We start from the raw sequence: 26477 nt of genomic DNA, 5'->3' as shown, positions 1-26477 counted from the left end.
GTCCACTCCCGGCGTGAATCTCCTGACAGCTGTCTCCTGCAGCCTGCTGCTTCCGTGGGTTCCTCGCCTCGAGTTGCCAGCAGTCGCCTCACTGCTCCATTTCCATGGTCACAGTCTCGTGGGTGCCTCTTCTGCTTCTCCTTCTCACACTAGGGTTGGCCTTTCTGTTTCCTGGTGCCCGGCGCCACCCATCTGTTTCCCCGGAGTCTGCAGCCCCTCGTGGCTGCTGCCAATTAATAGGTGCCACCCTCTTGGGCTCAGGCCCCGTGACCACGGGATCTCAAATAAAAACCACTGTTGGCTCCCTCAACGGGATGTTCGCAGCCTGCGCGGAGCCGACGGCAGCCGATAGGGCGGCTGGATCCCGCGGGAGTGCTGCATCTCTGCTCCTTCACTCTCCGCAGGCCTGCAGCAGCAATGGCACCACCATTCTCAGCGGCTCTGGCAGTCCTCAGAAGATGCACCAGCCTTCACTGGTCAAGCAGGCCTGCTGATTGACTGAAATCACCTTGACCATCAAGTAACAACGTTGGTAAATCCAACATTCATCTGTAACGGCAGGGCTGCCCCTGGTGCAAACCCAGGAGACTGGGGAGCACAGACACAGCCTGGCCGTAATTCTGACAGCTCGGCACCGACTTTAAACGGCCTGTTAAAAGGAGCCAACGGTGTTTTGCTTTAAAATCCTACAACCCCAGGGTCTGTGCACGATTGTGCTGGATTGCAGGCTCTGGGGAGGAAAACTGGGAGAAGAGGCATAGGAGACAGCCCACGGGAAGGTGGGCCAGAAAGGGGCTCACCTACTGAGGAATCCGCACAGCCTGCTGGATTCATGGGAACCAGGTATCGGAACTGGGATTCGAGAGGGTATTGAGGGCAAGAAGGGCCTCGGGCGTGCAAGGTTTCCTCATCATGTCGGAGGTGTGGATCTGGAAGCTCGGCTGGCCAATGGATCGAACAGGAGTCTGTGGCTGTGGAGGCTGGGAGAGCGCTGGAGGTGAATCCAGGGACACTCAGTGTCTCTGAATGGACTCTCTTTTGCTTCTCTTTCTCTCTTAGTGTATGGGGTATCGGGCAACACTAATGGCGACTGCACTTATGTAATATTACATGTAATGTTTGGTTACATTTTGAATCTTGAATCTTTCCAAATCCCCACCAATTCCAACCTTTACCTCCTATGTCTTGAACTCGCTCCTGATCCTAGTGGCCACCTGTCCTCCATGTGACTTCATGTATTTCCCCAGGGGCTCCAGGTTCCTCCCACATCCCAAGGCAGCACTGGCTGCAGATGGCTAGATCAGGTGGGAGTTGGAGACCATGTCTCATCCAACTGTGTTATTGCCCTTGGTCCTGCAGTGAAACCCCAGCCTCAGTCTGGTCCCTCTCCACCTTCCGTAGAGACTGCTCCCTCCGTGACTTCCTCGACCACTCCTCCCTTCCCACTAATCGCGCCCTTGGCACCTTCCCCTGTGACTGCAGGAAGTGCCACCTATGCCCACGCCCCTTACCATGGCTCAGGGCACCAAACAGTCCTTTCAAGAAAATCTGCAGGGGTCCTCTATTGCATCCAGTGCTCCTATTGTGGCCTCCACCTACATCAGAGAGACTATCCGCATCCATGTCAGGGATCTCCCAGTGGCCAACATTTCAATCTGTGCCCCACTCCCGCACTGATGTGTCTGTCCATGGTCTCATGCACTGTCAAACCAAGGCTACCTGTAAACTGGAGAAGCAACAGCTAATACTCCATCTGGGCACTCTCCAAATAAAATGCATTAATATGGACTTCTCTGGTTTGTGCTAGACTACTCCCCATTCTCCCTCTTAAATTATATTTTTTAAATGTAAATTAGACATACAGCACTGTAACAAGCCAATTTGGCCCACGAATCCGTGCCACCTAAATTACATGGCATTGACCTACACCCCTGTGCGTTTTGAAGTGCGGAAGGAAATCGGAGAAAACCCATGCAGACATGGGGAGAATGTACAAACTGATTACAGACAACGCTGGATTCGAACCCCAGTCCAGTCCCGATTGCTGGTGCTGTAAAGGTGTTGCGCTAACCGCTACGCCAACTGTGCTGACCCATCCCTCTGTCTTCTCTCCTCCAGCTCTCCACCCCTTTCCCTCTCCATTCACAGAGCCATCACCCCTTTCCCTGTTTGCTGGTGTGCCCTCCCTCCCTCATCCACCTCCTGCCCGTGGGCCTGAGCTCCACTGCTACCTCTTCCTCTTTGCCATTTTGTTTGGATTTTGCTCATACCTTGATGAAGGGCTCAAGCTCCAAACATTGGTTATGTATCTTTGCTCTATAAAGTATGCTATATGACCTGCTGAAGTTTCTCCAGCATTATGTTTTTACTGGCGTTCAGATGTCTGAACTGGGCATCGAAATTCGGAATGTCTGATCCCGAGCTGGGAACAGTGCAGCAAACAATAATGTTTCTGATGATAATAATCATGAGTTTACTGTGTGACAGAGTCTATAGATATGTTTTTGGGAGATAAACTGGGAGAGGTTTGTTAGAGTAGGTCACAAACAAACACATTAAAACGGATCTTATTTGAAATACTGGAGTTCTGCCTCATACTAGACATATCGGCTCCACAGCCTTTGAAAGAGCTTTGGAGAGTGCCCAAGAGACTTCACTAATGGATTATTGTTTACAAAAAAGGCTACAGATGAAAGGTCTTGTCAGAGCCCCAGATTGTCTGGAGGGTCGTGTGGTTTGGCAAGCAGAGAGAGTCAAACAGGCTTTCTTTCAGAGAGAGATACAAAGATGACTTGTCAATGTTACAGCCAGCATCAGCAGCTGGGACTGGAATAGGACAAGCTGGCAAGCTTGTGGAAAACCCCATTTTGAAGACGGGTTGTGAGTTCTTAGTTCAACCTGGTCAAAGCCCTGGTCAAAGAGGAGAGGACTGGCTGTCTAATGTTTCACTTGGAATAAGAGAAACAAAAAGGAACTCTTGGGTGACCTGAAAGAAAGAGGTTATCATCTGGAGAACCCTGAAGGGGAAAGTTTCGTCAGCAAGACCCTGGAGTGGCTGATTAAAAAGGAATCAGTTGTGGATGTCCTGCAACAACAAATCTCTCTCTCCAAACCAACACGAACCTTCCTGAGCTGTAACCATTTACCTTTCAAGCACCAAAGCCTGGTGAACTTTGTAAATGTTACATTCTATGCACAGTATAAGAATTGCCTGCAACCAGTGAACTTGGAGGAATGAGATTGGACTGTGAACCAAAGAACTTTTTTGAACTTACACACACATTATACACACATGTGCTTAGGATTAGAAGGGGTTAAAGTTAGGTTAGTTAAGTCAAGTGATAAGATAAAGTGTGATTCTGTTTCAATGTTTAAAGATAATTAAAAGCCACTTTTGTTTAAGTTACCATTTGTCTCGGTGAATGTCTATTGCCGCTGGGTTTATGGGTCTTCTGGGCTCGTAACTATTGCCACATTGTTATGTACAATGTACACTGGCAACAAAATTCTGACTTGTTGCAGCCCAACAGGTATTTGTAAAAGAAACTAATGGTAAACGTCATCGAATTTTGAAAAAGGCTATGAAAATAAAATTCACAAAAAAAAGTGTTGGAGGAAATCAGCAGGTCTCACAGAGCCCATGGGAAGCAAACAGAGGATCTTTTTGGAGCAGCTCTTGAATTATATTTGTGAGTTGTAAGTATTTCATGCCAATATTTTGTGCTATGAAACATGCAATTGAAATCTCAGCATGGTCACATGACGTGAACAGAAATTGCTGGACACTTCTGAATGTCAGTACAAAGCTTCCTACAGCCTTCCTGCTGTATAACTAACACAGTTACACTGGTGACCAAGATTAGGTCCTAGTTAGAGTGCTCATCTCAGTCAGTAATTTCCCAATTCGTATATGTTCATTTACTTGGCCTCCTATTTGTTTCTCTCTCTCTCTGTCTCTCTTTGTCTGTCTGTCTGTCTGTCTGTCTGTCTGTCTGTCTGTCTCTCTCTCTCTCTCTCTCTCTCTCTCTCTCTCCACAAATCCTGCTTGACTTGCTGAAGATTTTCAGTGCTCTCCTTCACTCTAGCCGTGGTCTGTATCAGTCTTATTTCTATCTCCTCTCCACCTCATTTCACCTCCTTCAGGCTGAGATTAATAACGCTTTAACGGCCTCTCTCTGCAGCCGCCGCCCCAAACCTGTCAATCAGCCCCCTTGAGGGTTTTGAAAGAGGTGTCTTGGGGATGGTGAATTGTCTCATTACCTCCTTCCAAAATCCATTAGATTCTGTAACTTGCTCTGCGATTGGGTGGCTCCACAATTCAGAAGGCAGAATATTAAGTGTTGCTCCTCCAATTGATGGGTGGTCTGATGGTCTGACCGTACCTATCGCCATGGACAGACATGTCAGCGTGAGAGTGGGGCGCAGAATTGAAATGGTTGGCTACTGGGAGATCTCAGTCACTGATGTGGAGGTGCTCAGCAAAGCGATCGCCCAGTCTGTGTCCAGCCTCTCTGATGTATGGATCCAATCCCCTGCAGGCTTTGTACTCGATTCAGAGAAATCTGGATGTCAAAGCAAGAAAAATTTCATTTTGACAACCTCTTGGCTCAGCATATACTTACCAGTTGTTCAGGTCTCCAGGAAGTTCCAGATCTCCTCCCATGTCGCATTGCAGTGATTCAGAGTTGAATTGTCAGCAGTGTGAAGAACACCAATCTCTCGGCCACTGCGTGTAAAGCATGGTACTTCCCTGAATTAGAATAAACCAAGGATGCACATGTGCTCCAGGATTCTAATTTAGATGACTTTTATAAATTTGATTACATTTTCTTGCAGACTTCCAAATTGAAGGAAATTTGGATGTGTTTGTGAGGAAGTCGTGTTTTGTGATTAGTGCCCAGCATTCAGCACAGATTTTGATAAATGATCATGGTGGGGGAGTTTTCATACAAAGGCAAAGGTGGAAAAACCCAACACCCAACCCCAACAAACCAATTTTCCCTTGCAACCGCTGCAACCGTGTCTGCCTGTCCCGCATCGGACTTGTCAGCCACAAACGAGCCTGCAACTGACATGGACATTACCCCTCCATAAATCTTCGTCCGCGAAGCCAAGCCAAAGAAAGAACAGTACAGTAACAGGCCCTCCCTGCTCACGGGCCCTTGACGTTAAAGTGCACCCATGTGACCAGTTAACCTGCTTCACCATACATCTCTCAAATGTGGGAGGGAACTGGAGCACCCAGAGGAAATCCACGGGGAGATCATATGTATTCCTTAGAGATGGCGGCGGACTGAACCCCGGGTCGATGGCGCTTATTAGTATGGTGCTACCTGCTACACAAACTTTAATTTTTGTTCAACCGTTTTATTTTACTTGCTAAGCCAAAGGGCCTGTATCGTGCTGCAGTATCTTTTAGACATACAGTATGGTAACAGGCCCTTCCAGCCTGCGCGACTTCCCCACCCAAATACTCCAGTTAACCTACTAACCCCATATGCATTTGGAAGGTAAGCAGACACGGGGTGAATGTACAAACTCCTTATAGACTGTGCTGGATTAGAACTGGTTAGTGTTGCAGTTAACGTAATTCGGCCGCTGTAATAGTCTTACGTTAACTGCAACACTAACTGTACCGCCCTGAAACAGCTGTGACCTGGGATTGAATCAGGGACCTTTAAATCTACAGTTTAACACTCTGCTGGACTGAGCTATTTCGTCTCAGACGATCCCTGCAGATTCGTAAGCGAGGCATTACTTGGAAGGACCGATTGGGACTGAAGAGTGTGATTGGACTCATTAGACGACGAGGACCTGCTTGGGCAGTTTTTTATGTGATTGAGTAGCTCTACAAGAACAGTTGGCTGGAAGTACAACTACTTTTGGAGTGCAGTACTAGTTGGCGTGATGTTTGGTGCATGTGTCTGTCTGCTTTATGATTGCTGAGTTGTGGGAGAACCTTCTCGATGTTTCTCCTTCGCCAGTACGTGTGGAATACATGAGTTTTCATTTGAAAACACGGGTTATGGGTGGCAAGGTTGGTGTAACCGCTAGTGCAGCGCTGTTACAGCACCAGTGACAGGGTCTTGACTGCGATTTGAATCCCGTGCTCTCTGTAAGGAGTTTGTACATCCTCCCTGTGTCTGTGTGGGTTTCCTCCAGGTGCTCCGGTTTCCTCGTACCATTCAAAAATAGGTTAATTGGGTGTAATTGGTCGGCATGGGTTCATGGGCTGGAAGGGATTGTTCCCGTACTGCCTGTCTAAATTGAAATTTATTTTGCATGGTAAACTTTCGTGAGGGGGTATGTGACGCATGTGCCAAGAACATGGATTTGGAACGGGTACATTGGTCAGTGTTTGGGGCTTGTGGATGAAGCAGGATTGACATCACTGCCCAGCTATGCACGGAAACCTCCCAGATCCTCAGAGAGGCACTGATCAACTGTAGCTGATGGGAGGCGAGTGCAGAGGATGTATGCAATATGTTCTCAAATAATTGTTGCCAACAAAGCTCAGCTGCTACTTGTGTAAATCAGCTGTGAAAGTCCTTCTGAAAAAACATGTTTGGCTTCAGATTCCAGCATCTGCAGGTGCACATAAACCCAAACACTCCATTTTGTTCCAGTCAACGGCCTTTGCAGAGGGCTGCAGAGTCTCCGGTTCAATCCTGCCCTCCACTGCGATCCGTGTGGGTTCGGACTTTCTTCGTGTGACTGCATGGGTTCCCGCTAGGAGCTTCGATGACCTCTCCCGAGCCAAACACCTTGAGCTGGTAACTTAAATGGGTGCTGAGAGTTATCCGTGGTGCGGCTGAGAGGGGATGGGTTGTAGGAATCTGAATGTCAGCATAGACCAAGGGCCCAATGATTTTCTTCTGTGTCACAGAAAAGGCTGACCATTAGAGATGGAAGAAGAGACTAAACCCTGCACGCCTTCTTGTATACATGGAACCGCAACTACTGGTCATTGTCCACACAGATTCCTTGTGTTTGGCCAACCTTGGCACAGTCCCCAGCTACGGTGAACAGTGGCAGATTGTGTGACTGACGGTGAACCGTAGGAACACTTCTGATTTGGATGCTGAGACCTACACAGCGCTGGACAGAAGAGCCAACTTGAAGCATCAGTGTCATCTAAAGCAGGTCATTCATCCACTGAGTCTTCCCGGGGCCCAGGGGGAGAACATTGAGGGTCTTATGAGAAACATATTTCAGGGGCATTATCATTGAAGAGACATTATGGAAACGGAACAAAAGCCCAACAGGATTAAGGACATGAGCTGGGAGATTAAAGGTGCTTCAGAGATGAGCCACTGGATTATAAAGAGGTCAATGTTCATACTTCTGCGCACGAGAAAGGGCTGTTGGAAAAAAAACCTTGAGAAAGGACTCAAGGATGTGGGGAAAGAAGAAGAGGGCAGCTTGGAGCGAGTTAACCCGTAAATTTGAAATCTTCCTCAAACGGCAGCACAGTTCGCGTCGGGCGGCACGTTTAATGCAACGCTGTTACAGCCCCAGTGACCACAGTTTGAATCCGGCGCTGTCTTGTAAGGAGTTTGTACCTTTTCCCCGTGACTTCGTGAGTTTCCTCCGGGTGCCCCAGTTTCCTCTCACTGGTCAAAAATGTATTGGGGTTGGAGGTTATTTGGGCGTGATTGGGCCGAAATGCCCCATTACCGTGTTGTTTGTTTAAATTTATATATTTCAAAATTTAAATTAAAAAGCTCAGGGGTGCCGTGCTGGAGGGGATAACTTTTCTCAGAGGGGACGTAAAGATGGAGGAGCAGTTAACCCTGACCACCTGGTTTGGCATTTCTTCCCTTCCTGTGTTTCGGGACCTTGTTGTTCATATTGGCAGCTGTTTTACCCCTCTTTACAAGTGAGAAATCCCCAACTTTATCACTCAACAGCTCCGGTAAACCTGGGTTTGGTCCTGGTCTTGGCATGGTCTATGTGGAGATTGCTTGATCCCACGAAGGCCTGTTTATGTTTGTAGAGGTACCATGAGCTTGGACAAAGGATGAGATGGTTTTTGTACTGTGTTTGGTGTGCCCGGGGCAGGTCTGGAGAATGAGACGAAACCGCGGGTAGGTTTTGTGTGTTCCTGAATGAAATTTTACAGGAGAAAAAATGCCTGGGGTGTCATCTTGTTGGATCTACATAGAGTACTGTTTCTCTCTTTACAGATTACTACCGTGTGTTGGTGAACTTCACAAATTCAATTGAGTACAATCCACAACTGGAAGATTTTGAGTCCGAAATATTCAAAGAAATATCTGAAGGAATCATAGACACGGTGAGTAGAGGAGGCCAATTCTGTCACCCGATCCTGGATTTTAGACCAGGATAATGTTCATTTTCTCAATGGAGTTATCAAGTCACGTAGCATGGAAACAACTTGCTAACCAAGGTGTCCTACCCACGCTCGTCCCACCTGCCTGCATATGGCCCATATCCCTCTCAACCCATCTTATCCATGTATCCATCCAAATGCTTCTTAACCAATGAAATAGAACCTACCTCAACCGCCTCCTACCAGCCTCTGTGCAAAAAAGGTTCCTCAACTTAAACCTAGGTCCTCTGGTCACCGATTTCCCTTCTCTGGGCAAAAGGCTCTCTGGGTTACCCAATAACAATCTATTTCTCTCATGATTTTGTACACCTTTACGATATCACCGTCATCCTGTACTAAGCCATAGCCTGGTCATTCTCTTCCCTACAGCTCAGGCTCCCACGTCCTGGCCACCTTCTTGTAAATCTTCCCTATGCCCTCTCCCGCTTGCCAACATCTTTGCTGAAGCACAGGGTCCAAATGAGGCCTCACCAACATCTTAAGCAGCTGCAACATGACGTCTATACTCAATCCTCTCTACTGACGAAGGTCAATGGGCCTAAGGGTTTGTGACCACCCTCATCAGCAGAGGCTTTACTCCTGGAGGAAAGAACAGATTGAAGTGGCCCAGTGGTGCAGCAGGTCGAACTGATGCCTCAGATCCAGCCCAGGTGACATTGGGGGGCCTCTCTGTGTGGCGTTTGCTCATGCTCTCTGTGTTCCTGTGGATTTCCTCTGGCTGATCTGCTATCCTCTCACATCTCCAGTTTAACACATGGGTTTCATGTTGCTACTGTTCAAAACATACCAGGAGTATAGGTCAATTGGATGCAATTGGCCAGTATGGGCTCGTGGGCTGAAAGGGCTTGTTACTGTGCTGTATATCTAAGGTTTAAAACAAAAATAAAATTTAATCTCCAAGATGTGCAGGTCTGTTTGTAAATTGTCCCTGGTTCAGGAGACACAGGGAGGAATAGAATGAGCAGCCGAGAAACTGGTGGGGGAAGTCGGACTCGGGTGAAAGGTCTGAGATCCAGCAGAGTCTTCATTAGCTGAATGGGCTCCTATACTTTACGGAATCTGAGATCCAGCAGAGCTTCATTGGCTGAATGGGCTCCTGTACCTCAGGGAATATGAGGAGGGGACTGAGGTGAAACTGGACCACCACAGAATTATGGATGGAAGCAACATTTCTGTAATGATTTCAGGAGAAGGCTGTGGTGAGACTGGGGCCAATGTATTAGAGGAGATATGGAAAGGGACTGGAAGATGATTTGGGAAATTATCAGCAAGGCTTGGGGTTAACTGTGGCGAGGTTGGAACAGCTGGTCTCCACTATGAATTCTGAGCGTTTTCATATGCCTCTATCTATTTTTTCTGTTTTCTGAGTTCTTGTCGATAGTCAAGAGCAATAATTCTCAACCTTTTTTTTGTCTACGGCCTCCTTCAGGATGTGCTCAAAGTTGATGGACCCCTTTCCCTGTGAAGCAGTCAAATTTAGTAGATTTCTTCCGTACTTCTCTCCTACTGGCTGCATAAAAACAAACTATAAAAAAATATTTTCATGATTTCAGTCTGTGGCGCCCTCCTTAAATGTGCTGTGACCCTCTGGGGGTGGGTGTGGGGGGTGTATGGCTCCACTGAGAATGGCTGGTTCAGACAGAGTACATTTGGTACTCACATTCTACATCTGCTGTGGTTAACTGCATCATTCCCCACAATGCTGAAGAAAAGGTGGTAGTGTGTGGGTTTCTTGTGATATGGCAGAGCTTTTGCTGCAGAGGCCTGGAGACCTCAAGCCATTTGATTTTTCCAGCGTGTGTTGAGTCTAACTTTAATCACTTTGCTCTGAAGTTGGTCTGCTATTGCCTGGCACCCAGGATTTGCCCAAGTCCCAACTTGCTCTGACATTTAATGTGCAAAGTCCCTGATAAGACTCACAAGCTGCCGATCCATTTGATTCTTTGGGGAACTTCATGCTACAGACGAGGTGTCTGTTACGCTAGGATTGGCTGCTGCCGACTGGACCCGTCTCCTGAAACTGATCCTACCCATAGACCCCTTCCACGCTCCCCATTCCACTCTGCCTCGAGCAGTCAGTGAGGTTGACGGCTGTTCCAGTCCACAGTTAATAAAACGCCAGTCTTTTGTGATTATTGATGGTGCATCAATTTTATTAACTATAGACTGGAACAGCCATCAACCTCATCGACTGATCAAGGCAGAGTGGAATGGGGGGCTATGGATAGGATCGGTTTCGGGAGGCGTGTCCAGCCGGCAGCAGCCCATCATAGCGTAACGGTGGTTTACCACAGTGTCAGTCGCACAAGCACAACCCTCTGCTGGACTCAAGACAAGCTTTGTTTGGTTAAGTCTTAATTCAATGCTCTAAGTAGAGGCAATATAAGACATAGCGAGATCTATCGTCACATCTAACAATGTCCTCTCTTCTCAGCTTGAATCTGAATTCTACAGGATCCCAGGAGTCCAGTCGGTCACCGTGGTGTGGATTAGGTGAGTGTTGTGGCTTAATTTCATTCTCTGAGAACCAGGGGAGGGCAAACCAAGCATGGGATTGAAAATGGTGCACGTCGTTCTGAACACCTGCAATAACTGTGAAAGCTTATTTTTGTGCTCTACTTGCTCGGGATGTAAAGAAAGGTCGTTTAGCCCATCAAACCTGTTATGGCTCTCAGAGCTTTCCCATCAATCCCAACACCCAATTATTTTGCAGCAGCATGCCTCCCACAATTCCCATCAACTTTCCACCCCACCCCCCACCAGATTCTATCACTCACCTACACCCTTGGGGCTGTTTACACCAGCCATAAACCCACCAACTTGAGACGTGGGAGACAGATGGAACAGCTGATGGAACGTAGTGAAGACATGCAAAATCCACACAGACATTGCAGCAAAAAGTAAATCCGTCTTCCTGCTACTGAGTCGTTTCACGATTAATTTAACTGATGTTCACTGCACAAACTTCCCTGACAGGTTGAGTGAACTTGCTCTTTTATCCTTGGAGAGACTAAGGATGAGGGATGTCCTGATTGAGGTATTTAAGATGATGAGAGACATTGACTGAGTGGGCAGCCAAATGCTTTTTCCCGTGGCTGAAATGCCTAACACAAGGGGGCACAGTTTTAAGGTGCTAGAAAGTAAGAACATCCTGCAAGGTAGGAGAGTCCGGCCAGCAACAGTGGTGGAGGCAGGCACAATAAAATCTTTTAAGAGATTGTTAGATGGGGCATAGAACTGGGTTATGCAGTAGGGAAGTTCTAGGTAGGTGTTAGAGAAGGTGATGAGGTTGGGACAACACTGTGGGCCGAAAAGCCTGACTGTGCTGCAGATTTCTACATTGAGTGATACCTTTTGTTTTCATATAAAGACAATTCTGGCTACTCTCAATGAGGTAAATGTGAAAACACAGAGCAGGCGAAATTCAGCAGATCAAACAGTGTAATTTATACAGCAAAGATATAGATCTTTAACTAACGTTTTGGGCTCGAGCCTTTCATCATACCTTGATGAAGGGGTTAAACCTGAAATGTTAGTTATGTATCTTTATCTTTGCGGTATAAAGTACAGCACAATGCCTAACCTTTTATCCGGGATCGTCAGGACCGGACACCTGCCGTTGTTCGGAATCATCTGGATTTCAGAAACATTTTAATTTTTGCCCCTTTAAGCCCGTTAGCCCGAGTTGCGCCGCCGTCCCCCATCCCCGCCACCTCTCTTGCCCACCCGAGTCGAGCTTCCTTCTCTCCCCCCTCTCCCGTCTGCATGAGTCACGCTGCCGTCTCTCCCCCATCTGCCCGAGTCGAGCTGCCTTCTCTCCTCCACCCCCCCGTCTGCCTGAGTCGAGCTGCCGTTTCTCCCCCGTCTGCCCGAGTCACGCTGCTGTCTCTTCCCTGTCTGCCCTAGTCAAGCTGCCGTCTCTCCCCTGTCTGCCCGAGTCGCGCTGCCGTCTCTCCCTTCTTCTGTCTAGTTTTAGCTGCTTAAGACGTTGGGTCCTTGTGCATTGTCATACGTAGTGGAAGTCCAGAAAACTGGCTGCCAGAAATCTGGGCCACCTGAGAATATTTTTGAAAACTTTCAAACTTTTAAAATTTAGTGGGCTTTTGTCTGCATGCAGTGGCATTTTAATTTTTATTTAAAAACTGCTCGTTTTGATCAATGAATCACGCTGTATTTGCTAATGAATAAACTATCGAAATTTACCCATTCGTCTCTTCTTTATCCCTCCTTAAATTTGAATTCTAAAAGAACAGCCCAAGAATCTGGAAAATCTGGACCGACCCAATCCCCAAGCAGTCCAGATTTTCAGACTTCTATTTTATATTAAGTATTTAAATGAGAATCAATCAAATGGAATAAATTTTTTGATCAACATTGAAATTGGTGGTGAAGTGGACGGTGAAGGAGATTGACTAATCGGACATGGATGGACATGGAATGGCAGACGGAATTTAAGTTGGACCAATGTGAAAGGATGGGTTTAGGGAAGTTGAACCAAGCCAGGACCGACACCGTGAATGGCTAGGTCCTGACCTTGGGCTGCAACAACATAGTTTGCTAAAGATGGAAGCACAGGTGGACAGGGTGGTGAGGTCTTCCTCAGACAAAGCTATGAACGCAAGAGGTGTGGTGTCACATTGGTTAGGGTGCACTGTAGTATAGTATGCAATTCAGATCAACATATTGTAGGGTGGCTGTGATTAAGAAAGAGTGTGTTCAGCGGAGTCACAGGGATATTCCCTGGATTGGAGGGCTTGAGTTATATTGAGAGATTGGATGGACTGACTGTGTACCCTGGAGTGAAGGAGGCTTAGAAATGACATTATGGAGGTAGCATTTATACTCGTGTATAAGTTGATACTGTGTAAAAGTTGACCCCCTCCCTCCCATTTTTGGCCCTGGCCACCTGCTGATCGGAGCTCCCAAAGCCTCGACCACGGACTCTCACTAAGGCCCTGGCTACCAGCTCTTCAAATTCCCGACACCTTGAACATGGAATTACCACCCAATCTCCCAGCTGTCTTCCTGCCCATCGCCAATGCCTTGAACAACGCAGGTATTTACCACAATCAAAAGTAGAATGCATGAAATGGTCGACCCTCTAAATTTAGTGTTAAGATGGTCTTAAAAACTTGACTTTTACACAGTATATAAAATGATGTGAGGCACAGATAGGGTAGATGGTTAGTGTCTGTGTCCCATGTCGAAATGTAGAGGGTTGTGTTTTAAGGAGAGAGGGGGAGATACAAAGGGGAGCTGAAGAGTATGATTATGTGAATGAGGTGCCAGAGGAGGCGGGAACAAACAGGATAGAAGAGGCACCTTTGTCAGAATGAGCAGGGTATTGAGGAATATGGAATCAGTCGGGTTCATATGAGGGTCAGGATAGATGCTGTGATCCAAAAGGCCTGTACTAGTCTGTGGCTCAATGCTGACAGCGGTCAGGATTGATTGAGCCTGGATTCCGAGAGCTGTAAGAGAGCACCACCTCTGAGCCCATGTGGTGCAGATGTCGAGTTGCTGGGAACCTGGCTGACAATGTACTTGAGGTATTCCGGCTCGTGGCTGCGGTAAGGATTGGGGAGATGAGGTAGCAACTAACCTGCAGCTGCAACCAAGGAGACAAACAACTGGATTCTTTCATCACACAGAAGAGGAAAGTTGAAAAATGTCCCACTGACCCACAACATTCCAAAGTCATCACTCATCGGTGCTTGAGCAACACCCTTTTGGAAAAGATCATGCTTTCCTCCCACAGACAGCCCACTCTTCGTCTCCCCCTGATAACAATCCACACATTATTTTGCCCAGTGCAGCAAATTCCAAGACCTTTTTTGGCTTCTTATTGCATGAGATAACAATTTTAATCTTTACCTAACTGTGGAATAGTGTCTCACCATAGATTTTCTCCATCAGGGCTCTGCCCTCTCTCACTGTAGTTAGGTCTGCCGTTCTGTCCCTCAGGTGACTAACTTGGCGCAGGTTCTGATCTCATCTCCAGTTTGTGCCAAGCATTTAAATTCTGAAAGAAAATTTGAGAGTACAGGGCAGGCCCTTACAGCCAATGAAACCCATGCTGCCCAATTACACCCACCAACCCATATGATTTGGAGGGTGGGAGGAAAGCAGAGCACGTGGGGAAAACCTGGGCAGGTCACAGGGAGAATGTACAAACTCCTTACAGACTGCAGTGAAACATGGAAGTCTGCAGCCACAGTGATTGAAGTAAAAACACAAAGCTGGAGAAATTCAGCAGGTCAAACAGTGTACTTTATATGGCAAAGATAAAGATACACAACCAACGTTTCAGACTTGAGCCCTTCATCAAGATATGAGCAAAATGTAGACAGGCGTCTGAACAGAATGGTGGCGGGAGGGGCAATCCCACAGTTAGATGGTAAGGAAGAACCAGGTTTCTTCTAGCCCACTCCCCATTCTTCCTCTCTTCCCCATCCTGTCTTCTTTCCTCCAGCTCTCCACTCACTTCCCTCTCCATCCCCCCTCCCTATTTACAGGTGTGCCCTCTCTTCTCGGTCCACCTATTGCCTCCTGCCTGAAGGCCTGTGCACTTTCCCCTGCCCCTTCCCGACCACCATTTTGTTTGGGCGCCTGCCAACATTTTGTCAATACCTTTATGAACGGCTCCAGCCCAAATTGTTGATTTGCTAAATAAATTACACTGCTTGTCCGGCTGAATTTCTCCAGCATTGTGGTTTTCCTAACAGACGACGGTGGATTCGACCTGGGTTACTAGCGCTGTAATGGTGTTGGGCTAACCGCTGTGATAGGCAGGTCACCCATGGAGCTTTTCTTCCAAGAATAAAGGAACAGGAGCAGGCTGTTCAGTCCTTCACACCTAGCCCACCATTTTGGGTGCTCATCGCTGATCTCCCCCAGGCCTCAATTCTTCTCTATTGCAATTCTGAAACTAATTCCCCAGCAATTTAGCATGTGGAATCTCTGTTACTTGCTGCATTTTACCATTCATGCATGGACTAGTTGGGCTGATGGCTCTGAGTCTGAGTCTATCAAGTCCAGTCATTTATTGACATCTGATTGTACAATGAAACATCATTTTCCGATCCTCGGTGCAAAACACGCAGACACACAAACAGACATAACACACATACAGACATAACACACATACAGACAGACAATACATATGCAGGACACACACACACACACACACACACACACACACACACACACACACACACACACACACAAATATTGTTTGGTATATTTGAGAGTCTCAGATGGTTAGTGTGAACATTTCCTTTGGTCGTTCACCATTCTCACTGCCCGTGGGAAGAATCTTTTCCTCAGCCTTCTGTATCTCTTCCCCGACGGGAGCAACCGAAAGATCTCGTGTGCAGGGTAGAAGGGGTCCTTAGTGATTTTGCACGCCCTCTTCAAGCGGCGATCCCAGTAGATCACATCGATGATGGGGAGGGAGACTCCAGTGATCCTGTCTGCCACTCTTATAGTCTTGTGGATTCACCCCAATCCATTTCTCTGCAGCCACCACACGGTGATGCAGCCGGCCAGGATGTGCTTGCCTGAGCTCCTATAGAAGGTTGACACCATGGTGGCCAGCAGCCTGGCCTGCTTTAGTCTTTTCAGGAAGTTTCACTCATTTGTGGTCTCCCTCAGGTGAAGGAAAGTTGCCTTGAGCTCCCTAAATCAATGGCTATCCTATGATCCAACCTTCGCAAGCTGCCTTAGACACAGTCACGCAATTCCGTGTGAGTGCCTGAATATTGAGGGCCAGTGCGACGCTCACCCAAAACTCATGCCCGAGCTTGGATTTAAATTACAATGGTCGCTCAACAACTGACCAAAGACAAAAATGGCTGGTCATTTTACTGGAGCCATCTTCAAGGAGAGAGGAAGTTGGCAGTGTTCCAAACGTGGACACTAACCAAAGTGATGAAGCCAGTTGTGGAGGCTCACCACCCGCAGATCTCTGCCTGTCCTTCCCTTGACTCCAACTTGCAGTCCCCGATGGATCCTTTCCATCCAGCTGACAGCAGAACTTCCACCCGCCTTCATGGCCCAACCTCCATCAATGGTCAACACCTTCACTCGTGCATTCACGTCAGACTTGTTTTCCATTCTGGCCAGCCTTGCGGTTCCAGGGAAGCCCCTTGCGCCCTTTCTGTTGAGCTGCTGTAGCCGGCTCCTTCTGCTTCCTGCCTGTGAGACAGCAACCTTGATATTTTTTCTTAATTCTTTGTTTTGATATCCTGTCTCCTTCCTAAACTGTGGAAAACATATATTCCTGCTTTGGGTTATTTTTTGAACTGATCTCCTGCTATTGTGTTGGATAACCAGTGCCCTTTGGTCTATCAGCAGTTCCTTTCTGATTAATGTCTTCCTCCCAGGAAAAAATTAATTGTCTAGACTTCATGCATCATGTTGCCTTTGCTGTTCACTGTCTGCTTTAAATTTAAGTGAACACATTTAACATGAGGTTAGTAGATCCCTTCATTCCATCCACAGTGATCCTAGTTTTAGTTTGGACTCGTGCTTAACTGGCAATCAACCTGCATGCAGCAATGTGGGTAAACAGGAAAATGACAGCAGATCCTGGCGTCAGGTATAAAGTGCTGGAGAAACTCAGCAGGTCATGCACTGCAAGGACCTCCCAGTGGCCAACCATACCAATCCCTCCGTGACTCCCTCGTCTACTCCCTTCCCATTAATCGTCCCTTTGGCACCTGCAACCGCAGGAATTGCCATACTTGCACCCACACCTCCTCCCTCACCACTACCCAGGGCCCCAAACGGTTCTTCCAAGGGAAGCAATGTTCCACTGCATCTGGCCCTCCCGATGTGGCCTTCTCCACATCGAGAGACTGGGCACAGACTGGGAGGTCGCTTCGCTGAGCCACCATCGTTCTGTTCGCATCAGTGACAGGAATCTCCCAGGGGCCAACCATTTCATTTCTGCACCCCACTCCCTGCTGACTTATCTGTCCATGGCCTCAGGCACTGCCAAACCAAGACCACCCGTAAATTGGAGGAGCAACACCTAATTCTCCGTCTGGGCCCTCTCCAACTGGATGGCATCAACATCGACTTCTCTGATTTCTGGTCGCCTTCTCCCCATTCCCCCTCTCTTCCCCATCCCTCTGTCTTCTTCCCTCCAGTTCTGCACTCCCCTTCCTGCTCCATTCACAGAGCCATCCCCCCTCCCTTTGTTTGCTGCTGTCCCCTCCCTCCCTTATCCTCCTGCTACCTCCTGCCTCTGCTCCTCCCACCCCATTTTGTTCGGGCGCCTGTCTACATTTTGCTTACAGTTTGATGAAGGGCTCAAGTGGGAAATGTTGGTTTATCTTTGCTCTGTAAAGGACACTATTTGACCTGCTGAGTTTCTCTAGAAGTGTGTTTTTACTTCAATCCAGTCTGCAGAGTCTCGTGTTTTACTCACATTAATTGCACACTCCATTTCAACCCTGACATGTCTGTCTATGGCCTCTTGGAGTCAAGTTGAAAACACCTGCAAATTGGAGAAACAGCACCTTGCAATCTTCAATCAATATCGACCTCCAATTTCCATTAACCATTCCCTGGATGCTCTCTTTCCCTCATGTCTCTCTCCCCATCTCCAGCTCCCCACCTGCTACCCTTCCTTCTCCATTTAGAGAGCTATCCTTCCCAGCCCTCTGGCCTCTCCTCCGTCACTTAGTCATGGAGTAATACCACGTGGAAACAAGACCTTCGACCCAACTTGCCCAGGCCAAGCAAAATGCCCCACCCACACCAGTCCCACCTGACTGTCTTTCACCAATATCTGTCTAAAACCATCCTATTCATGTATCTTAAACATTGCGACAGTACCTTCCTTAACCACCTCCTCCACCAGCCTGCTCCATACACCCACCACCCTCTGTATAACCCCTCATGTTCCTGTCAAATCTCCCCACCCTCACCTTAAACCTAGGACCTCTGTTTACTGATTTCCCTACTCTGGACAAAAGACTCTCTGCCTTCACCTGATCTATTCATCTCATGATTTTCTACATCTCTATGAGATCACCCCTCATCGTATGCATTCCAATGAATACAGCCTGAACCCGCTCAACCCCATCCTCTTGCTCACACCCCCGAGACCTGGCAATGTCCTTGTTGATGTTCTCTGCACCTCCCCGGCTTGACAACATCTTGCCCATAGCAGAGTGACCAAAACTATGCAAAATACTCCAAATGGGACCCCACCAATGTCTACTGCAGTGGTTTTCAAATTTTTCTTTTCACTCACATACCACTTTAAGTAATCCCTATGCCACAGGCATTCTGTGTTTAGTAAAGGATTGCTTAAGGTGGTCTGTGGGTGGAAAGAAAAAGTTTGAAAACCACTGTTTTGATTGTACCTCATTGACTCGTTATGTGTTTGGTTTCATAACTCCAAAGGAAATGAGCCAATGACAATTTTTCTGAAGCAAAATATCTCAGTAACAATTGGGTCTAGAGCAGTGGTTCTCAACCTTCCCTTCCCGCTCACAGACCACCTTAAGCAATCCCTTACTAATCACAGAGCACTTATAGCATAGGGATTATTTAAAGTGGTAGGTGAGTGGAAAGAAAAGGTTTGAAAACCATTGATCTAATGCATCTGCTACATGACCTCCCAACTTCTCTACATGATACGCTGACTGATCAAGGCTAATGTGCTGAAAGCTTTTTTGACCACCGTATCTACCTGCGACACCAGTTTCAAGGTACTATGTACCTGCACTCTTAAATCCCTCTGCTCTACAACTCTCTGCAGATCCATGCCATTCACCCTGTAGCCCCTACCCACATCAGGCCTCCCAAAATACAACCCCTTACATTTCTCTGCTTTCGCTTCTGTCCTCCCACCTGTGTCCAACTATTGCCTCCTACCAGTTAACCTACGTTCCTCCCATTCTCCTCCCCCTATTCTCCATCCCACCTTTTTATTGGGGTATTTGCCTGAAGGGGTCAGGCCCGAGACGTTGACTGCCTTTTATTTCCTATGGATTCTGTTTGACCAGCGATTGTGTGCACTGCAGGCATGTGGGCTGATTTTTCACTCTCTTGGTAACTAATGGAATTTCAGAGGAGATGAAGATCTGGCCCAGTTCCAAGCTAGCTTAGCGATGATTTCGTTGGAAAATGCAATCAAATTAATTCTACTCCTTGGCCATTTCTTTGATTAGTTAGCTAATTTCCCTTTTGTCTGCAGCACATCTCCTGATGGATGGAAGAAAAATAGAGGGTTGCGGGATAGAGAGGGTTTGGTAGTTATTTTTAAGGAATATATGGGTTGGCACAACTTTGAGGGCTGAATGATCTGTACTGTGCTGAAGTGTTCTGTGTTTATTGTCATGCGCAGAACATGTAAAATTACGCAAAATTGCCTTCTACCTGCCGCAAGGCAGACAGTTGTCACGAGTGTCGCCTGACGCTCCTTTCAGTAGGGGAGAAAGAGAAGCAAAAGAGAGCCCCTTCAGAGTCACTGAGTGTGTCCGTGGATATCCTTCCATCATAGACATTGCAGCCTGAGCTCCAGATTCAAATCTCTGTGATCATGAAGCCTTCAGCACACGGAGCCCTTCTTGCCCCCAGCCCCCTCCTGAATACCAGTTCCAGGGCTTGGTTCCAATGAGCCAGTCCCCGGCAGCCTGCAGCCCGTGCAGATCCCCCAACCGCAAGTCACCTGCAGCCTGTCTAAGACCCTCAGCTGATAAGCCCCTCAGTGGTCCACTGCCGTCCTGAAGGGTTGTCTCTACTTTTTCTCCCTCTCAATGCGAATGCTCTGCCCATTTCTGGTGCCCTGCGCCGGTCCTTTGCTGCCCAGAGTCAACCCATCGTGGCCACTGCTAGCACATGTGCACCATCTTGGGCACAGACCCCACTGTTGCAGGATTTTAAAATAAAACCCCACTGGCTCCTTTAGCAGGCTGTTTAAAGCGTGTACACAGCTGTCGTCATTAGGACCGGGTGGTTAATCCCTTCGGACCAGTGCTTTGCGCTCTTTGCTTTCCCAGGTTCTCTGCCGTGCCACCATTGTTGTCTTCAGTAGGTGCCTTCAGATTATGTCCTCAGTTCCCCCAACTCTTCCAAGTGACACATCTTCTTCCAAGAGAAATCTTGTGCCCTGACCTTCCCAATGCAAGAAAAAATTCTCCTTGTTTATTCTCTCAAAAGGAATAAACAGGGGCACGAAGATAGATGGGACACTCGAGTTTTAATGGACCAATGAAATTTGAATATCCTCAGAGAATATTCCAATTTACCTCTCATTTCTGAACAAGTTTCTTGTGTGTTTTGTTGCCTCTCTCATTGCAGTTTGAAGATTTTTAATTTTTTTATTTTTTTATTTTTCACACCATAAATCACATTAGCCATGATATACACTTTTTCTTTTTCACACATATACAGTGACTTTTTCTCCCCCCCACCACCCCCTCTCATCCATTTTAGGTATACAATCTAGGTTGCATTAAGCCAGTCAGACAATGTTGTCATTCAACAAAAATACACCAGAAATTCTACTGAGTCCATTCTTTTCTTTCCTTCTCCTTCCATCAACTTAGCTAATGTTTGTCCCCGGTAGGTTTTCGCTATTGTATTTCATGTAAGGCTCCCATACTTGTTCGAATATTTCAATATTATTTCTTAAACTATATGTTATTTTTTCTAATGGAATACATTTATTCATTTCTATATACCATTGTTGTATTTTCAAATTATCTTCCAATTTCCAGGTTAACATAATACATTTTTTTGCTACGGCTAGGGCTATCTTAACAAATCTTTTTTGTGCATCCTCCAAATCAATTCCAAATTCTTTGTTTTTTATGTTGCTTAGGAGAAAGATCTCTGGATTCTTTGGTATATTGTTTTCTGTTATTTTATTTAATATCTGATTGAGATCATCCCAAAATTTTTCTACTCTCTCACATGTCCAGATTGCATGAATTGTTGTTCCCATTTCTTTTTTACATCGAAAACATCTATCAGATACTGTTGGGTCCCATTTATTTAACTTTTGCGGTGTAATGTATAGTCTGTGTAACCAATTATATTGTATCATACGTAGCCTCGTATTTATTGTATTTCTCATCGTTCCAGAACATAATTTCTCCCATGTTTCCTTTTTTATCTTTATATTTAAATCTTGTTCCCATTTTTGTTTAGTTTTACCATTTGTTTCCTCATTCTCCTTTTCTTGCAGTTTAATATACATATTTGTTATAAATCTTTTGATTAACATTGTATCTGTAATCACATATTCAAGGTTACTTCCCTCTGGTAAACTCAAATTGCTTCCTAATTTATCTTTCAAGTAGGATCTCAGTTGGTAATATACCAGCACTGTATCTCCAGTTATATTGTACTTATCTCTCATTTGTTCAAAGGATAAGAATCTACTTCCTGAAAAACAATTTTCTATTCTTTTAATCCCTTTTTTTTCCCATTTTCTAAAGGCAAGGTTGTCTATTGTAAAAGGGAGTAGCTTATTTTGCGTCAATATTAGTTTTGGTAATTGATAATTTGTTTTATTTCTTTCTACATGAATCTTCTTCCAAATATTGAGGAGATGATGTAATACTGGAGAAGTTCTATGTTGTACCAATTTTTCGTCCCATTTATATAATATGTGTTCAGGTATCTTTTCCTAGTTTGAAGATTTTTTTTTTGAGGGCGATTACATCAGATTTGAATCAACGCCCTTGATCTCTGAGTCAGCATCTGTTTCTCCAGTAAATGGTTCTTCCATGTGATCCCACTGTTTAACTACATCAAAACCCAACAACCAGATTTTAAAATCCACTGCACGAATAGTGAGCTTCGAATGTGCCTCCACATCTTCCTATTCCAACGTCACAATGGTTCGGGATATTATTTCAGTACTAATTGTCAGTGTTTCTATTTTGAAACCCTTGGAACGTTTAAGGATTCATGGAAAGGACCATAAAACAATAGCCTTTGTAAGTGCTGTGTTGGAAGATAAAGTGGAAGAGATTTTGATACAGTGATGCAAACCCCTGGGGACTTCACATCTGGAACACAGTATTCAGCTCTTGTATTCGTTTTGCAAAAGATTTATTGGTCTTGGAAGCTGTGGGCGCAGACAAACCATAACAGTTCCAAAGGTTTGATTGTGAGAAGGATTGGAATTTGGAAGATTAACATGGATTTGATTGATTTTTTTTTTAGAATTTAAAAAAATTTAAATTTAGACACGGTGACAGGCCGATTCGGCCCCATCCAATTAGCCTACACCCCCAGTACGTTTCAAATAGTGGGAGGAAACAGGAGCTCCCGGGGAAACACTACGTACAAACTCCTGGGCAGCGCGGGATTCGAACCCCACTCCAGTCCCGATTGCTGGCACTGTAAAGGTGTTGCACTAACTGCTACACCAACCGTGTTGCCCTTTTTTTTCAGTTGAGACATATTAATGGGACAGCAGAGCAAAACCGTCCTGGTTCTAAAATATTAACTCTGTTTCTCTCCAAAGGTGCTCTGACCTGCTGATTTTTTCAGATTGCATTTCAAATTTCCAAACTCTGTTTTTCTATTGTAACACTTCCTTAGTCCAAGGGGTTAGTCCAAGCAAGGCAGGATCATCGATGTGGAGCCAGCCTATTTGGAAGCAAATTTAGCCATAAAACTAAGGATGATACGTCTAAAGTGTTAAGTCTGGTATGAACAATTGAATCTTGTGCTCTTTGTAAGGAGTTTGTACGTTTTCTCCGTGTCTACATAGGTTTCCCCCCCGGGTGCTCCTGTTTCCTCCCCCACTTCAAAAGGTACCAGGGTTGTAGATCAATCGGGTGTAATTGGGCGGCACGGGCTCGTGGGCCAAAAGGGCCTGTCACTGGCTAAATTTTAAAAAAACTCGGTGGTGCTTAATTCAGTGTGCCATTGAGGATTAGCAGGGCATGGTTGTACAGCTGGCGTCACAGCTCCCAAGGCACCCAGGTTCAAACCTGACCTCTTGTCATTAACGTGGAGTGTGAGAGTTTATTGTGAGAGTACACAAGTACGATGTACAGATGCATTGACGTCGTGGTTTGCTGCAGCCACAGATATTCACAAATTACATAAGTGACAACAGTATAAATTCAATAGCTGCAATATGTCAGGACAGGGTAAGGAATAACAAATCGACAGAGCTAAAGGAAACTCCATAGGTTTGTCCAGCTTCGTCTCATTAGCTCAAACACGGGAGTTAATTGGCTGCTGCAAACTTCTCTTTTAATATCGCTGTAAAAGTAAATAGAGTTGGAAAATTTGAGAAAGAATATGTTGCAGAGAAATAAGAAGGGGAATGGGATTTCTCTTCGAGAACCAGAGGTGAATGGTCTCCTGTGTTGTACTGAGCTTATCATCCCAGAATTGTGTCTGTTCCATCTAACAGAGAAGTGGACAACAACGTGATCGTGGAGCTGGACGTGGGATCTGACGACAACAGCAATAATGCGGAGATACGAGAGGTGGTCTACTCAGCGGTTCGAAGTGGCTCCATCGGGCCCTACGAGACTTCAGTGGAAGGCTTCTCATTCCGGCACCTTGGAGCAGGTATGCAGCTGATCACCTGTGTGGACAGGAATGAAAACTATCCAAACTGGGCTGTGCTTTCCATGGGGAGCATTTCTAATAATGCAGGTGGTGCTGATCCAGGTTCTAGATCTGCAAACAAGGGCAACGCTTCCAGAGACTGAACTAAGGTTCAAGGCTGAGGACATCATGCAGTGTCTCGAGGTTTGACCCTTCCTCCCCCACCCACTCCCCCTCTAACTTCTCCTCTCCCTTCCACTCCCCCTCCTCCTTCCCTCTCCCCCTCTTCATCTCCCTCCCTCTCCTACTCCCCCTCTTCCCTCCCTCTCCCTCCAACACACTCCCCCTCCTCCCTCCCTCTCCCTCTCTCCCTCATCATCTTCCTCCCCCTCCCCCACTTCTACCCCTCCTCTCTCACTATCCCTTCCCATTCCACTCCCCCTCCTTCCTCTCACTCCCCTCTTTGTCTCCCTCTCTTTCCCCCACCTACTCCCCCTTCCCTCCCTCTCCAACTTCCACTACTCCTCCTCCCTCCCTCTCCCCTCTCACTCTCTCTCCCCCTCCCTCTCTCCTCCTTCCCTCACCCCACTTCTACTCCTCCCTCCCCACTCCCCCTCCTCCCTCCCTCTCCCCCTTCTTCCTCTCCCCATCTTCACCTCCCTTGCTCTCCCCCACCTACTCCCCCCTCTTCCCTCCCTCTCCCTCCAACTTCTACTCCCTCTCATCTCTCTCCCTCTCCTTCCATCTTTCCCTCTCTCTCCCCTTCTCTCTCATCCATCTCCCTCTCTCTCCCTCCCTCCCTCTCTGACTTTTTTACAACCTACAGAGGTGTGTCTCTCAGACCAGGGGTGCAGACATTTCTGGCCCTTCGTTCTGATATTTATCTAGGTTGATTCTTTCCAGACACTGATGTTTTCTTGCATTTATGACAGTGAATCACCCATAATTAGGGAATCAAATGATGTTGCAGATGCTCCAAATCTGAGGTAAACATCAAAAAGGATGATTTCTCAACGCAGCAGGAACCTTCGGGACCTGCCTTGTGTTCGTTTTGCCCTCTCTTCCTCTCCTTCCTGTACCTGCCTCTTAAATCCTCTTGCCACATCTTCCTGTCCCAGAGAGAAGTCAAATTGCGCAGAACTGCTGGAGGAATCCAGCCGATCTCACAGCGTTCGTAGCCTGAGCCCTTCTTCGAGATGTATCTCCTTTATATTTCCAACTCCCACCGAGACATCACCCATATCCACTCCGATCTCACCCCCTCAGAATGCATGGCCCTCCACTCTCTCCCTACCAATCCCAACTTCACCATAAAACCTGCAAACAAGAGTGGCGCTGTTGTGGTCTGGCACAAGATAGCTTGCTGAAGGGCTCAGGCCCGAATCGTCAGTAATATAAGAAAATTTCAAGGCTCGTGGAGTTGCTCCAGAATTTCTGTGTGGTTTTAACTACAATCAAAGCATCTGCAGACTTTCATGTTCCCTTCCAGAGAGAAGTTATCAACCTGCAATACTCTCCAGTTTTATCATTAGAAATAAATGAGGCCTTCTCATACAATCCTGCTGTTGTTCATGAATGAGGTTCAGTCAGTATCTTAATCTTTATTATGTGCCTGGCTGCAGTGACAACTGAATCATTAATCAACAGCAATCCTATGACACCTCAACATATCTATGCCCAAAGTGACATTAAACAGCGCAATCTTTGAGAACAAACAAGATTCAAGATTCCTTTAGTATCATGTAATAAAAGCAGGTCAAGAACTGAGGCAGAAATTGTCGGGCACCACTGACAGTCAGAGAAAAAGAATCCACCACGCCCCCCCCCCCTCCCCCCCCCGAGTCTGAATCACAGTGCATTCATCTCCAGCCCTTCCCACATCTTCCACAGCCACACAGAGTCCAGCCTGAGCCATCGGCCACCCGAGCTCCACATCCGAGCTCCCAGCACAATTCGGAGCCCTTCAGTGCCCTCGGCACCCCCTCGCATCCTGGTTCCGGTAGCCGGTGCACCCTGCAGCCAGTCTTGAGCCAGTCTCCAGCAGATGCAGCCTGGTGTGAATCCTGATCGCAATCTCCAGCAACCCACAGCCTGCGTGTGTTCCTTGCCCCAAGCCGCCGTCTGCCCGCTGCCTGAGTGCTCCTCAGCCACAGAGCCTCTCACTGGCCCGCTGCCATGGCTACTGTGCCGTGGGTCATCTCCTCAAATGGAAGATGTTCTTCTTGCTTTCTGGTCCCCTGTGCCAGTCCTCTGCCTCCCTTGAGTCTGAGCCCCCCCCCCCCCCCCCCCACCCCGTGACTGCTACCAATCATAGCCGCTGCCACCTTAGGCACAGACCCCACTGTTGCAAGTTGCAAACAATCTGCATTTGGCATCGATTTAATATGTAAAGTCCTCTTTTTTTTTAGTTAATTAATTTCTTTTGCAGTTAAACACTCAGCAAGCATCAAGATCCAACGGACAGTCATGAGATAAAAGATCAGGACCTGATTGTTCAAGTGCAGACAAGGAATTGTGGGAGGACGCAGTGGGTCAGAAATCATTCGTGGGTAGAAATGGTCAGTCAACGTTTCAGGTCTGAACC

At 46.8% G+C, this 26477-nt stretch overlaps 1 protein-coding gene across 6 annotated transcripts in view; it reads left to right on the top strand.

Annotated features, from left to right (window-relative positions):
• Positions 1-26477, top strand: part of hspg2 (heparan sulfate proteoglycan 2) — a 556383-nt gene that overhangs the window by 172799 nt on the left and 357107 nt on the right. For all 6 annotated transcript variants that reach the window (XM_069919165.1, XM_069919159.1, XM_069919161.1 and 3 more), the window contains 3 exons: positions 8187-8296; positions 10788-10846; positions 23754-23914. In XM_069919165.1, coding sequence (XP_069775266.1) covers positions 8187-8296; positions 10788-10846; positions 23754-23914 — 330 coding nt within the window. The remainder of the gene's footprint in view (positions 1-8186; positions 8297-10787; positions 10847-23753; positions 23915-26477) is intronic.

This window comes from Narcine bancroftii, chromosome 2 (genome assembly GCF_036971445.1).
Source record: "Narcine bancroftii isolate sNarBan1 chromosome 2, sNarBan1.hap1, whole genome shotgun sequence".
NCBI classification, from domain to species: domain Eukaryota; kingdom Metazoa; phylum Chordata; class Chondrichthyes; order Torpediniformes; family Narcinidae; genus Narcine; species Narcine bancroftii.
The sequence above is the reverse complement of the archived record's forward strand: the minus strand, read 5'-3'. Positions and strand labels throughout refer to the sequence as shown.